The sequence below is a fragment of the Natator depressus genome, chromosome 2 (genome assembly GCF_965152275.1).
Source record: "Natator depressus isolate rNatDep1 chromosome 2, rNatDep2.hap1, whole genome shotgun sequence".
Taxonomy (NCBI): Eukaryota; Metazoa; Chordata; order Testudines; family Cheloniidae; genus Natator; species Natator depressus.
Window position 1 is genome coordinate 252,870,214 of NC_134235.1, and position 14,825 is coordinate 252,885,038.

General features: G+C 53.8%; 1 protein-coding gene across 2 annotated transcripts; it reads right to left on the reverse strand.

Moving 5' to 3' along the window:
* Positions 1–2,398: 2,398 nt before the first annotated feature.
* LOC141983338 (uncharacterized) lies at positions 2,399–14,604 on the reverse strand. Of its 2 annotated transcripts, none has more exons than XM_074946381.1 (2): positions 14,397–14,604; positions 2,399–10,193 (listed from the first exon to the last, which is right to left on the reverse strand). In XM_074946381.1, the coding sequence occupies exon 2, from the start codon at positions 10,060–10,062 to the stop codon at positions 7,324–7,326; it is 2,739 nt and encodes a 912-aa protein (XP_074802482.1). In that variant the 5' UTR covers positions 10,063–10,193; positions 14,397–14,604; the 3' UTR covers positions 2,399–7,323. The 2 variants fall into 2 exon arrangements, with proteins under 2 accessions (XP_074802482.1, XP_074802481.1); XM_074946380.1 differs by having other exon boundaries at positions 2,399–10,196.
* Positions 14,605–14,825: the final 221 nt, after the last annotated feature.

Sequence of the window (14,825 nt, forward strand, 5' to 3'; positions counted from 1 at the left end):
TTCATCCTTCCATTCCCACATGCCTGAAATCTGCCAACCTGCCTGTCACCAGCTCCTAACCTCACCCCAGTGCCTAGATTCCACTTCTGGAGAGATCCTCACCCACACCAGCATTACCCTTTGCCACTGCCTCACCCAGGGCTCTCCCAAGACCCAGCTGCCGCCCACCACCTTGTGCACAAACGACGGCGGTCCTTGTCCCCAGAAAACTCCCTCACTCCTCACTCCTTTCAGGATCTAGTTCAAATCTACTTCTTTGTTTTCAGAACCATCGATGGGTATGAGTCAACCTGCCTCATGGAGCTTTCCTCTTCCACTAGTACCCACCCCAGCTCCTCCACTTGTCCGGCACTGGTCTCCTCTCTCTGGTCACACCACCTTACCATTGTGGGTGAGACAGCCTTCTCCTGCATAGAATCTGCTGCTTGGAACAGGCTTCCTTTGTCTTTTTGGCTGCATGAACCAGGCCGCGCATGCCTAGCCAGTGCTGTTCTTTACACCATAAATCTATTGGAGCAGGTCCTCGACCTCTGTAACTTGTCTATCGACTTCAGTGGGCTCTGCCTTTCTCCTAGGCAGTGAGCGTTCTGAATGTCCATGATGGGTTTTCCCTTGAGGAGGGAGGTGCCACGTTCGCATCACTGTTGCTGCTTGAGACGACGTCTAGAATCAATACGAAAGGGTGAGCCTCTTCTTATACCAAAGGGCTAGGACAGGGGTTCTCAAACTTTTTCTTTCTGAGCCCCCGCCCCCCCATGCTATAAAAACTCCACGGCCCCACTGTGCCACAACAACTGTGTTCTACATGTAAAAGCCAGGGCCGACGGTAAGGGATAGCAAGCAGGGCAATTGCCCACGGCCCCACACCACAGGACGCCCCACGAAGGCAAGTTGTTCATACTTCTGTTTCAGCCCCATGTGATGGGCTCAGGGCCCCAGGCTTCAGCCCTGCACAGCAGGGCTTAGGCTTTCTAACTGGATCCCCAGCAAGTCTAACACTAGTCCTGCTTGGCGGACCCCCTGAAACCTGCTTGTAACCCCCCATGGGCCCTGGACCCCTGGTTGAGATCCACTGGGCTAGGAGGCCCCAGGTGGGTCAGATCAGATCAAAATGGATACACTAGTTAATGTAGGAGACCTGGGGGGCTGAGACAGGTGATTGAAACAACCTAGGAAAGCAAGACATTTCTTTCTGGGGAACCTAAACTTTTGCTTGTCACAGAGTCTGAGCCCCGTCATGCAGGGTAAAATAAAGTGAAAGTCATACTAAGTAGGATTAAAAGGATCGGAGGTATTGTAACAGGGTAGTAGGACCTGGGGCTAGACAGTCCTGTTCAGAGATAGAGCCCCGCTAAGATCCGGTAGTTGGGCCTGGCAGACGGGATCACCAGGCCCAGCTGGGAAGGGGTCAGGTGGTTCCTATAAAGGGCTGAGAGAGTTCTGCTGAAGAGCTGCATGGAGGAAGCTGGTTCCTGTGGCAGGCCCCAGGTTCCCGTGGGGAAAGGCCTCTGGGACCTGCAGCCTGCGTTGGTCAGAGGAATTAGCTATGATTTGGCGTTACACTTTGAGCCTTACGTTTACGGCATGAAATTGCCCTGAAGGGGGGCCTGAGCAGGCTGTGGGTGTGGAGCTATTCTTCCAGGGCTGGGGAGACAGGCCAGCAGCGCTGCAGGTTTGCACCTCCTGTTTAAGGCCATAGATCAATCACTAAAGCCTTGGGTGTGTGAGCTGACAGGGCAGAGGGTTCTGCCTGCATGGAGGAGGCTGCAGATCAGAGCCTAACTGGCTGGAGCTAGGAGGTGTCTTGTCCTATGAACAGTTAGTTCCTACTTGTCCATGGCAGTATTTCTTGCACCATCCTCTGAAGCAGCGTCTGCTGCCTCGTGGGAAACCGGAGACTGGGCACTTCTATAGCGTCTTCCATCGAAGGATCTCAAAGCACGTGACAAGCGGTTACTGATGAAGCTACCCCATGCTCCCACATGGTACTAAAATAATCATACTTGGTGCTTACATGGTGCTTTGCTTCTCCACAGCAGCATTATTGCCATGGTGTCTGAGGGACATGTTAGATCTAGTTTACAAATGTGTAAACTGAGGCACAGCGAGGCTGAGCGGTTTGCCCAGGGTTGTGGCAGGAAGGCCCCAGTCTTGTAGTGAACTCCACCCGGACTTCAATGAGGTATACCACTCAGAGGTGTGCCAGGGGAAGGGCACTAGAATCCTGGTCCCCCGTTCTGTGCTCTTACCCCCTTAACCCCACTGCCCCCTTCTGTTCAGGGAAGGATGACTTAGGTACAACAGGGACATTGCATCTATTTGTTTAGTAAAGCTTTTTATTCAGAAAAATAAAAACAAAACACCTCAGTAATGAGAGGATTACAGTAAAAATCTCGGCTAAGGAGGTGGATAAGCATAAGGATCACATTGCCTACAACACAGCATGTGCCGGAAAGGACTGAATTAAAAAACTATAACAAACAGAAAGAATTAAATTAATTTTAAAATAAAAGCCCAGCGAAGAAAACTGGCAAAGAAGATCAATGCATTGTATGTTAGATTGTTGAGAGAACACACACGTTCCCAAAGTGGATAACAGGTGAGGTCCATGGGTCTTGCTCGTTAATTAATATTCTGCAGTGATACATTCTGTATTATAATAAATAGAAAGTGTAAAAATATATCTGGGGAATTGAAATCCCCATCTGTGTGGACTATACTGGCCTTTTCACAAACCTCCCTTTTCTACAAAACATCTCCCAGTCTCAACGGTCTTCTCGTCTTCAAGAGGTCTAGCTACCTCTAGTGACATCTAGGGATCAAAATGGGACGGTCGATACAGAGTAGGTCACGGCACACTGCAAAGCACAGATCCTTGCCTCTTGCAGTGCTGACTCCTCGTTCCACTTCTTCCTTAACCGCTGGTCTGAAGTGAAGCCGGAGCTTATGTGTAAATAGAAAGCTATACTCCTTGTGCAAATTGTTGGATGGTCCTTACTACAAACCATGATTGGAAAGGCGAACGTGTGAGATACAAGTGGGTCACTGTTATGAGTCAAGGCACCTTAAGGTACTGCTGTCCTTTTAAACAGACCAAGAAAAGCAACTGATACAAGTGGTGTTTGTTTTTAACCGTTCCAGTTAATCTCTCCTCAGTGTCTGGGGAGTCTAGTTGAAGCTGAAAGGTTGCTCTGTTCTGATGCTATTCAGCAGGAGTGGTACATTTTTTGTTTTGCTGTCCTGTTTACGCAAGCTCCTTCTCTGGATACTGTCCCAACCCATTTCTAATGTTCCCCCCTCGTTCTCATATGCTTTCCTACTGTTCTCTCATTTGCAGGATGCACTGGCCAATATGGCTTTACAGAGCCCAGATGTCGCCTAGAAAACTGTGAGCATTTGACTACTGCAGACTAGGAGTATTTGCAAGAAAACAGGATCTTTTGTTCTCTCAAAAATTCATCTGCTCACATTACCAGATCCCCCTCTGAAGTCACACTTTTCTGGAGAGCTGACTTGACAATTGCCAAGACAGAGTTAATGAATGTCCAGTCAGTTTCCAAAGGGTTTTGGGCTGGGCCATGGTCATGCTTCTTAATACTGGTTATTCTTGAAGTTTTGCATGAATGGGTTTTTGTTGGCATGGATGTTTGAGGAATTTCTAGTCCTTATTTGCATAGTTGGATTTGCCTGCAAACAACATAGGCTATTTCATTTGTTGTTCTCCTGTTTGAAAAGCTAGTCATCCAGTCGGGGGTGGAAACAATGCCATGTGATTTAGGCGACCAATCACACATCACCGAATGTACAGTTCCCAAACTCACTATGACTCTCATTTGTTCATATAAATTGGGGCATACTTGCAAGTTGCTGCCTGAGTGTCAGAAATCAGGATCAGTTTGAAAACGAGACCCAGAATAAAGGGTTGCATTTGCTGGATAACTTATTCAACGTGCCGGTGTAGGAAACATGGGAATGTTTACTGAGGTCGGTGTTGCTCTCTAGATCACAGACTGAGAAACACAGTAGAGCTGGCCAAAAAAAGTGGAACAAAGTATATACTGGACCCCCAAAAAAATCACCTTTGAGGAAACCCATACATGAAATATTGGAAAACAGTTTGATTTTTTTCAACATTTTTCCTTTTTTTTTTTTCAATGATTTTTTTTTTCATGTATTCATTTTTGTTTACCCTTTACGTTTTCTGGCAACAATTTTAATTGCTTGGGTTAATCACAGGTTGAGTTTTTCCTAAACCAAAAATGTTCTATGTCCATGTTCTAAAATTTTTTGGGGGGGGAGGTCCATTAAAACAAAGGTTGGAGGAAATTTCCAAAACCGAGAAAATTAGTCAGTTTTGGAAAAAAACAAAATGAAAAAATGAAAGTTTTGCAATTTTTTTGGGTCAGCTCTGGACCCCAATTTGTACTGCACAGTTTTACCCCACAGGATCTGCCTAAATCCTGGTCTGGATAATACAATATGGGAATGGATTGCTGAGTGGGGGACATTCAGAGAAGAGCAGGATGAGCTAAATAATGACGGCGGGCACAATAAGTCTATCTGAATGCTGTGCACACCGAAGAGGGATGATTAAGGCCCTTAAATGTCCTGTACTTGAAGCATACGAATAGTCCTGTTGCAGTCGATGGGCGTATATATGTGCTAAAAGTTATGCAAGTGTAAAAGCGTTTGCAGGATCAGGGCCTAAATCATTCCTCTCCCTCTTTGGTGTTCACAGAATTCAGATAGTCATAGACTTACTGAATCCTCCATCATCGTTTAGTTAATGCTGCTCCTCTTGGCACTCCCTGCAAGCAGCAATGCACTTCCATATTGCATGATCCAGACCAGAATTTCAGCAGACCCTGTGCAGTAAAACATTGCGCCTCATTCTTGGTGTGCTATGCAGGATAATGGAAGAAATCTAAGACAGGGAGCATTTAGCATGAATATAAAGGGAACTTTCTCAATAGCTATTAGGCTGTGGAATGGTCTCCCCAGGGAAATCGGGGCAGCCATTTTCCTTTGGGACATTTAGTAACTGGACTGGACAAAACTTGGGACAAGGTAGGGAATCCCACATTGGATGGGAAATGACTGAATGAGGCTTTTCCACCTCTAACTCCCATGCGTCTCTGTTGTCGCAAATGGAGCGTGCTGACTTCAGGAAGGGAGGACCCAGGAGAGATCTGTGAACTCTTCGGGCATGTCTCCGCTGCAGCAAGGAGTCCAGGGAGCCAGACTCCTGCTAGCAGGACTTGGGCTAGCGTGCTCAAAAACATAGCAGAGTGGCTGTTGCGGCCCCGGGTGGAGGCTCTGGCTAGCTCCCTGAGCTCGGACCCAGCCGGTAGGGTGGGTCTCAGACCGCATGGCTAGCCTGAGCCTCGGCTGGTGCCATAATGTCCACACAGCTATTTTGTAGCATGCTAACCCAAGTCTGTTTCCCCGGGCTGGGCGGCTTGCTCCCTGCAGCAGTGGAGACCTACCTTGGAGGAACCAAGATCCTGTCTGTAATGCAAACCCTGACTCTGCTGGGGAAGGGGAGAGAGAGCAGAAGGCAGCAGGGATTCAGGAAATGGTTGCCAAACCAAGGCTGAGCCCTGCCATCATCCCTGGGGGCCAACGGGATGGATGGAACTGCAGTGCTCGGCTGCCCCTACAGCTGCCATTGCTCTCTTCATCCCTGAGCCCCCATGCGACTGGACCTCAGTGGCTTTTCATGGGGTTGCCCAGGGCAGAGTCAGGAGAGAGAGATGCTTTCCATAGCAATCCCTGCAGCTTTAACCCAGGGGAGCTGGGAACCAATAGCCGTATAAGCCCTAAGCGTGACTTACAGCCAGCTGGCAGGGAGTGAAGGGGAAGAGGTAGACAACCCCGCCCTGCAAATGCCCTGGGATCAGCAGACTTGGGGCACAAGTCCTCCTGGATCATACCGTTGGGAAGTCGTGGGACTTACAGGTTCTCAGGATCATGGCCCATGTTTCCCTCTCATGGGGATTTTCTACAGAGAGGGAAGGGCCTTAGGCCAGGGCAATGCTATGATTATGAATTTAAATGCAAAACAGAGAGGATAGTCAAAGGTATCGTTCCCTCCTAATGTCAGCCCCTTACATGTCATACTCTGGGCTCCTGGACACAGAACTACTGAACTGCTGGAATATATAGATACAAGAGTGCGGGAGGAATGCTTCTTGTGGGAATCACAGACCCACTTCTCAGCTGATGCAAGTTGGGGTGACTTCCAGTGACTTCAGCCGAGCTCTGACGATGGGCAGCAGCTGAGGAACTGACAGCAAAACCTGAACTAGCTTAGGCCTGATTTTCCCCCTCTGTTCCTCCAGTTTTACACCAGCGTAGTTCCACTGGAATCAGCAGATTTCACCTGGAGTCACATAGCCATGAATCAGGCCACCTTTGTGTTTCAATCCTCAACCAGAATGGTGCTTTTGCAGTGACTGTCCTGTATTAAAACAATAAAACTGGTGATCGCATGGCGAAATAAAACCGCATGTGAGCATATTTTAAAGTGTGATCATCAAAAAAGATCAGACTTTGAAGTAAACACTATGGCTCAGACCCTCAGAGGTATTTAGGTGCCTAATGCCCTGTGGATGCCAGTGGGAATTAGGCACTGAAATACCTTTGAGGATCTGGACCTATCTCGCTTCAAGTAGGTGCTCTCTTTCTAGGTACATTGGCCCTGCTCCAGCTAACCTTTCCATACAGGTGGATGTCTGTGTCCCCTGGAGAGCCTATTGACTTCAACAGGGCTCTGTATGGGCCCACTGGTCCATCCATGTGGAGCCCTGTGATGATGTCTGCCTCTCTTATTGCTGTACGGAATGACGACTGATGACATTTTGCACTGCAGTGAATCGCTGATGCTCTCCCATGGGCCACCAGCAACCCAGGTCAGCTGGCTTAATATTGATATTTGGTGCTGCTGAATGCTAGGACACCAACCTACGGAAGAGTCAGTGTTGCCAACTCTTGGGATATTTGGTGTTTTTCCTTAAAGCCCCAGCTCCAGGAGTCACGTGAAGACATCCAAAATCACAGATTTCATTTGAAAAAGTAAGTTTCTAGCCCATGAGGTTGCAGAGAAAACCTTGAAAACGTGACCCCCAAAGGCTCATAAAAAGAACCCCACATGTAGTATTTTTTTCTCAGATCTCATGACATTTTAGCCAGTCTCATGACTGGGGGGGGCAGCTTGATCCGGGATTCTTCGAACGCTAGGGGTTGGCAGCACCGGGGCCCTTACTCCTGCATTGCCTCTGGAGGATCCCTTTATACATGCACCGCTCCCTGCTGAAGGCGGTGTCATGGGACCTGCAGGACCTCATAGTCGTCTGTATCGACTTCCGTCTTCACCACGATGATGGGCCCGTTGTGCATGCCTGTCTCCAGCAGCCCGTCTACGTCCAGCTCCTCCGCCATGTCTTTCCCCTCCCCAGGAGGGGCTTGCTTTCTCTGGTGGTTCCTTTGGTGCCTTTTAAAATGACCCAAGGTGGTGTAGCTCTGCCCACACTCAGAACAGATGAAGGGGCCCCTCCGGGTATGGGTGAGCTGGTGTTTCATGAGGTTGGCCTTCTGGGAGAAGCTTTTCCCGCACTCGGTGCATTTGAAAGGCACCTCTCCCGTGTGGATTCTCTGGTGGGTGATCAGGATCTCTTTCCGCTTGAAATCTTTCCCGCAGGTGTTGCATTTAAAGGGCCGGTCCTCCGCGTGGGAGGGCTGATGCAGGAGCAGCTGGGCCTTGTCGGGGAAGACCTGGCCGCACTTGCTGCACCTGTTGGGTTCGTACTTGGTGTGGACCCGCTGGTGGGTGATGAGGGCTATCTCCTTGCGGAAGCCCCGGCCGCATACGTTGCAGGGGAAGGGCCACTCCTCGCCCGGCTCGGCCTTGCCCGCGTCGTTCTCTCCATGCTTGGAGTATTTGTCAGGCTCCCGGGCAGCCTCGTGCTCCCTCATGTGGACTCTCTGGTGGGTGGTCAGGGCGATCTTCTGGGTGAAGGCCCTCCCGCAGGCCGTGCACTTGAAGGGCCGCTCGCCGGTGTGGATCCGGCGGTGGACGATGAGCCGGGACTTGTCAATGAAGCCCTTGTGGCAGTCGGTGCAGCGGAAGGGGCGCTCCCCAGTGTGGATGCGCTGGTGCACCACCAACTGGGCTTTCTGCGTGAAGCTCTTCCCGCACTCGCCGCACTTGAAGGGCCTCTCGGTGGCGTGGAGCCGCTGGTGGCTGGCTAGGTTCTCCTTGGTGCCAAAGCCTTTACCGCACTGGGGGCATTCATGCTCCTTCCCCCCCGAGACCTCCCCATCTGGCCGGCCCCTCTCGTGGACCCGGTGGTGCTTGATGAGGGCGATCTTCTGGCGGAAGCCCTTGCTGCATGCCGTGCACTGGAAGGGCCGGTCACCGGTGTGGATACGCCGGTGCACGGTCAGCCGGGACTTGTCAATGAAGCGCTTGCCGCAGTCGGCGCAGGGGTAGGGCTTCTCGCCGGTGTGGATGCGCTGGTGGGTGACCAGCTGGGTGCGCTGGGTGAAGCGCTTGCCGCAGTCGGCGCAGACGTATGGCCTCTCGCCCGTGTGGATCCGCTCGTGCTTGGTCAGCTCACCCCTCTTGGTGAACTTCTTGCCACAGACGCCGCACCGATGTGCCCGTTCCTCTGTGTGGGCCCGCTGGTGGTTGGCAAAGTTCCCTTTCTTGGTGAACGTCTTGCCGCACTGGGTGCAGGTGTAGACCTGGCTCTTACGTGGCGCCGTCAGGTCCCCCGAGTGGCTGCTGCCTTTCCCGTTTTTGGCAGGCAGCCTCCCATCTGCTGCCTCACCAGGGCTCCCGTCAGTGGCAGCCACGCTCCCATCTCCCTTCTCCCTCTCATGGACTCTCTGGTGTGCCATGAGGCCTACCTTCTGGCTAAAGCTTCTCCCACAGTCGGGACAAATGTGGGGTCCCTCGCTCTGGTGCTGGCACCGCTGGTGCCTTAGCAGCTGTCCCTTGCTGCTGAAGCCCTCCCCGCACTCAACACAGACATGGGCCTCCCCCCTGGCGTGGGTCCTCTGATGGCGGATTAGGTGGATCTTCTGCCGGAAGCGCTTCCCGCACTCGGCGCAATGGTAGGGTTCCTCCCCAGTGTGGATCCTCTGGTGGGTCACCAGGATCGACTTCTTCTTGAACTCCTTTCCACATGTGCCGCATCGGAATATCTTCTCCCCGTCCGGCGTCGACTCAGGCACGATGAGTTGCGAGGCGTTGCCAGGATGGGGCCCGCCATGCCGTCGCACCCCCTCCCCAGTGTGGACCCTCTGGTGTTTAATGAGGGTGATCTTCTGGCGGAAACCCCTGGCGCACACCCCGCACTTGAAGGGGCGGTCACCTGTGTGGATACGGTGGTGAGCAACCAGCTGAGACTTGTCCACAAAGCTCTTCTGGCAGCTGCCACACTTATAGGGCTTCTCGCCAGTGTGGATCCTCCGGTGAACGATGAGCTGTGACTTCTGCGTGAAGCATTTCCCGCACTCGGAGCACTGGTAAGGCCGCTCCCCTGTGTGGATCCTCTGGTGCTCCTTCAGCTGCGACTTGGTGATGAACCTCTTCCCGCACTCAGTGCACGGGAAAGGCCTCTCCCCAGTGTGGGTCCTGAGGTGCTTGGTGAGGTCCACCTTCATCTTGAAGCTCTTCTCACACTCAGTGCAAGAGTAGGGCTTTGCTTTCTGCAGGGATTCCTTCTGCGCTGAGAGATCTCCCTCCTGGTTCACGCCTTCCTGGCTGGCATCCTCTGCCCTTCTGCTGGCTTGCTGGCTCGTTAGCTTTCCTGCTGTGATGGCACTGCCCTCCTGCTCATGGTGCTCCACCAGCAACTCCTCCTTGTGGGTCTTCTGGTGTGCGGCTAGGATGCCCTTGTGATTAAAGCTGTCCCCGCAGATAGTGCAAGTGTACATCTTCTCCCGGGGTTGCTTGAGAAGATCTTCCACTTCCACCTTAACAACAGTCAGCTTCTCCATCGTCCGGTTTCTCGGGGCTGAGCTGGCAGGAAGCTCACGCACAAGAAGAGTGATCATCTGGGGTCTTTCTTGCCATGTCCTCTAATTTTCTTGGCCTGCCAAGGCTCAGGGGAGCTTCTGAGCCTACAAAGGTGCTGATGCCAGTTTTCATGACTCCCCTTTGGGCGGTAATTCTTATTTCCCTTCATCTGCTGGGTTCAAAAATAAAAAGACAGTCAGACTTTATTTCAAAGGCCAATGAGGAAGGAAAACTCCTATTTATAGCAAGATCCAATGGCTGGAAGTGGAAGCTAGTCAAATTCAAACTGGAAATGAGACACATTTTTAACAGTGAGGGTAATGAACCATTGGAATAACTTACGAAGGGTCATGGTGGATTCTCCATCACAGGCAATTGTTAAATCAAGATTGGATGTTTTTCTAAAAGCTCTGGTCTAGTTCACACAGGAATTCAGGGAAGTCCTATGGCCTGTATTGTACCAATGGGGCCGTAATGTAGGGGTTTGGGGGGGATGTTGGGAGCAGGTGGGGTTGGGGGCGTCTGGATGTAGGGTTTGGGGGGAATGTTGGGAGCAGGTGGGGCTGGAGTGGATGTAAGGTTTTGGGGGGATGTTGGGAGTAGGTGGGGCTAGAGGGGATGTAGGGTTTTGGGGGGAGATGTTGGGAGCAGGTGGGGCTGGGATGTAGGGTTTTAGGTGGGGCAGGATGAATTTCAGGGCTGCTGGGATGGGGGGGCTGGTAGTAGACTGTTGGGTATGGGTGGGGTGGGGTGGGAAGGGGCCTGTACGTGGGTTGGGGTGCGAGGGGCCTTTGCGGGTCTGTGTGTGGATTTGTTATGCATGGGGTGGGGCCCCTCTGCTGTATGCCCCACCCCGTGCAGGAGCTCAGCGTGCTGACCCATGATGCACCCTGCGGGCCTGGAGCAGAGGCTGCTTTGCACCCAATTCTTTAACCCGGGCCTGTGCTGGAGCGTGGCGTTGCTATGGGAACAGCAGGCCTTCCCAGGGGATGGTGTAGTCAGCGGTACGGCCGGCAGCGGAACTAGCCCCATTGGGCTGGTTGGGTGACCGGGGGGGGCGGGGGAAGAGTTGCCCATGCCCACGTTGCTTGCAGCCCAGCTATCCAGGCTCCCTGGCAGTACCCAAGGCGGGGCTGGTGCGGCCAGAGGATGTGCGGCTGGGCCCTCCCTGCCACGGGGCCCTCTGTCACCCTGGCTCTTGCACTGACGTAGCCTCCAGGAAACAGCTCTGCAGCTGCTCTGAGAGATGGAGGTGACCCTTCTCCCTGCCGCGCTCAGCCCTGCTACTTGGGACCAGAACCTGGTCCTACGCGCCCCTCTGTGGGTCTGCGTGCTCTGAAATCGGAGGTGAGATTGCAGCACACATTGACACGGCCAGGCTAGCGGTAACCTGGCCAGCTCTGCTCCTGCCTGAGGGCGTTACCCAGGGTTCCAGGCAGGTTTGTACAGCCATGCTGAAATCTGGGTTGCTGCAGCTTCCCGGCTATTGGTGTTTCAGCTGGCTCGTTTGGGTACGGCTACCTCTACACTATAGAAATTCCTGCGGGGGCCGATGTCCCCCCTACCCTCCTTCTGTCCGTGGTGTGCGTCCTCCCCTGGAACGCTTCCCCCAACGGCAGAGGAGCAATGTGGGGAACTGAGAGCCAGGGCTCTCAGCTGCAGGCAGTTCCTACCAGGGGCCTGGCTGCTGCCTGGGGCTTCTCACCTCCCCGCTCCTGGGCTTCTCGCCTCCAGCAGGGAGATCTGTGCCTGGAGTCTGGCTGGCTGCTGTGTTGCCGGCGGGGAGCAGGGAACCAGGACCCCATGGAGCTGCAGGGCTCCCAGCGGGGAGCAGGGAACCTGTGGGCAGTAGCCCAAGCCGGGAGCCTGTGTGGCAGCCTGGTTTGGAGCAGAGATCTCGCAGTCTGGCTGGGGAGCCGGGAGCTGCTTTCTTGTCAATCTTACGGCTCTAGCGGATCCAACAGCCGATGTAAGGAACGTAATGTCTACCCTAACTACACCGCCATCAGCCTTACGCCTCTCGTTGAGGTGGTTATTGTGTCGGCACAGCAGGGGAGTTACATTAGCAGGAGGAGCACTGCAGTGTGTACACCTCCAGTGTTCTGTCGGCAAAGCCGTCTTTTGTCGACAAAACTGTGTAGTGTAGACAAGGCCAATGTCTCCGTGTGCAGCAATCGCAACTCTGAGGCAGCGTAGATGTACCCTGTGCTTGCTCAGGGGGACAGGGCAGCAGCACCGATTCATGGGAAGGATTACAGGATCCTGCCACTCACTGCTTCACTTCCACTATTGTTATCGTTTATTACGTGTTCTGCTAAGGTGCCCCTCAGCCTGATACTTGAGTGGAAAGTTTGCAGAATACGCCACATGCCCCAGCTCTCAGCAGCTGCTCCTGGCAGTGGCAAATTGCAGGAACCCTGCCGATCTCAAGATCCCAGTGGAATCCCATATGGTCTTATCCCAGGTGTGAAATTAAAATCCAGAGTATTAGCTCAGAGCCCCCACCCTGTTTGTTTCACAGCCCCACCAACATCTCAGGATGCCTGTTAGTTTTTAGTAAATGTATCAGAAAGAGGCTAAAGTCTGAAAGTCTCCAGCACCGGGGCCCAGCTACCATGCCCACCCTACTGCGGCAGAAGTGAAACTGACAGCTACATCTCTGCTGCTCTGTGGCCTGGCATCCGAGTTACTCAAGGGACTGGAGGAAGCTAGGGGAAGCTGAGAACTTGCTCCCTCGGTGGGCTGTGGGGTCCTACTCCCTCCTGGCAGATGGGTGGGGTATATGTATGGCTCAGACTGATGTGACATCCTTAGCTAAAGGCTTGATGTAAAAGATGGGGCCCTCATGGGTCATCACCTGCTTTGGTCTTAAAAGCATGGGCCTCTACTACTTGAGCTGAAGGAGTAACCCCATTCACTGGCAGTAGTAGGCTTTTATCCTCATAGGTGGACCAGCTGGTACTACAGGGGGATCCGCACATGCTGAACCAAGGGGTCAAACAGGAACCACATCCTGGAATGAGTTCCTCCTGCCACTAGACGCTAGTGGGGCTTCCAGAGGCAAAAACCCGGTGAGACCTTGCGGGAGCCACTCCCATCCTAGAGAGAGACAAGGCCCCTATGTGGCCACTCCCCAGAGTGACCCCTCTCCTGATTACTGAAACCTCCTGCCAAGCAAAAAGAGCCCTGATCCAGCCCTCCCTTCCCGCTGCCAATGCTCCTCAGTCTCCTCTGCACTCGAGCCCTGGGTCCCGAAGCACTGAACTGCCTTGCTGCCTGTTTAGTCACCGTGAGTAGATAAACCCAGTACCATGCAGGCATAGGCGCAGGAACTAGGAGTGTGGAGGGCGCTGCAGCACTCTGCTCATGGTCCTGGCCCCGCCTCTGGGGTCCCAACTGTGGGCCCCACACCCGGGGCTGCACTCCTTGGCCCCGCGCCCTGGGCTCTGCACCTATCCCCAGGCTTGGCCCCCTTACCCCTGTCTGGGTCCCCCACCCCCTCCTGGAGCCACAGCCCTGCTCCCGGCCCCAACTCTAGGGGGTGGCGGGGGGCACGGACAGGGGCACAGCACCCCCATTATAAAAAGTGTTCCCATGCCACTGCATGCAGGTTGTTCTGTTGCAGACTTTTCTGATGAGACCTTAAAAACTAGGATCCCTCCGCTCTGCATGGCCCTAAGGGATCCCTGGCACTTTTCAGAAGCACAGAGGTGACCGTGGCCAAACTTTCCTCTCAGGACTTTTGTGCAGCATGCTGGCTGCTCCCCTCCGCCCCAGAAGTGGCTGCATTTCCCTGGTGCTGAATGTGTTTAGTGTGTGAATCCTTTCAGTGGAAAATAAGATCCAAGCTGCAATCTCAGCTGCTGAATCCTTGCTCAGCTCCCCTTTCCTGGAAAAGGGCCCTGATCCATTTACACACACATACACCTCCCAGGGACGGGGAGTGACAACTGAGACTGGTGCAAAGGCGGTCATTCCGTGATGCCGCAGCAATGGCAGCAGGGGATTTCTCAGAGGCATCCTTTTAGTCAGCCTTTTAAAAAATCACCTTCCCTTCCTGTGGTTTCTATTTGCACTTTTTGCTCTTACCGAAGCCGGGCCGGAGCGCGCTTTGTAGGTGCACTCGCATCTCACCTTTACGCGGGAGCCGAGCCTGGTGTCACTCGCCGGCGGGGAACCCCGGAGCCCCCAGCTTTTCTTTAAACCCGCACAATGTTTCCGCTCTTAAAACCAACCATTTTCACACACCTTCAGTTTCACAACAATCAAAACTTCCAGCCATTTCCTGGTTCGCTCTGGGGACTATTGGGCACGCAGGGAGAAGTTCCCCGAGAGCCTCGCCCCGAAGATCCCAAGCCAGCCCGCGGCTTACCGTTCCCTCGCGGCCCGCGGGGCTAGACAGGGAGAAGGTTTGAATTCGCCACTTGCCGGGCTCCCCATCCCCACACTCGGTCTCCGCTTCCAGTCACCCCTCGGACGGCTGCCGTGATGACTCACAGGAAGTCTGTGTCAGGGAGGTAAAAACTACCGGGGGAGGGAAGTCGGAGAACCAGAACCTGGTTCCGGGAGGGGAGCGGCTTCGGATCCGCCGCTGGGCTCTCAGACCCCCGGCCTCCGGCGAGCCTCCGGCCAGCCTGGGCGAGCCCGGGCCGCTCCGGCGGCCTCGCCGGCCGGGCCCCCGGCCCGCTCCCCGCCGCTGGGCAGGGCCCTGCCGGGAGTTGCTGCGGCCGCTCGGGCGGGCCGGGGCCGCCGCTGGCAGTTTCGATTTGGCGCCGGCGTCGGGGGCTGGGGACGCGCGGGT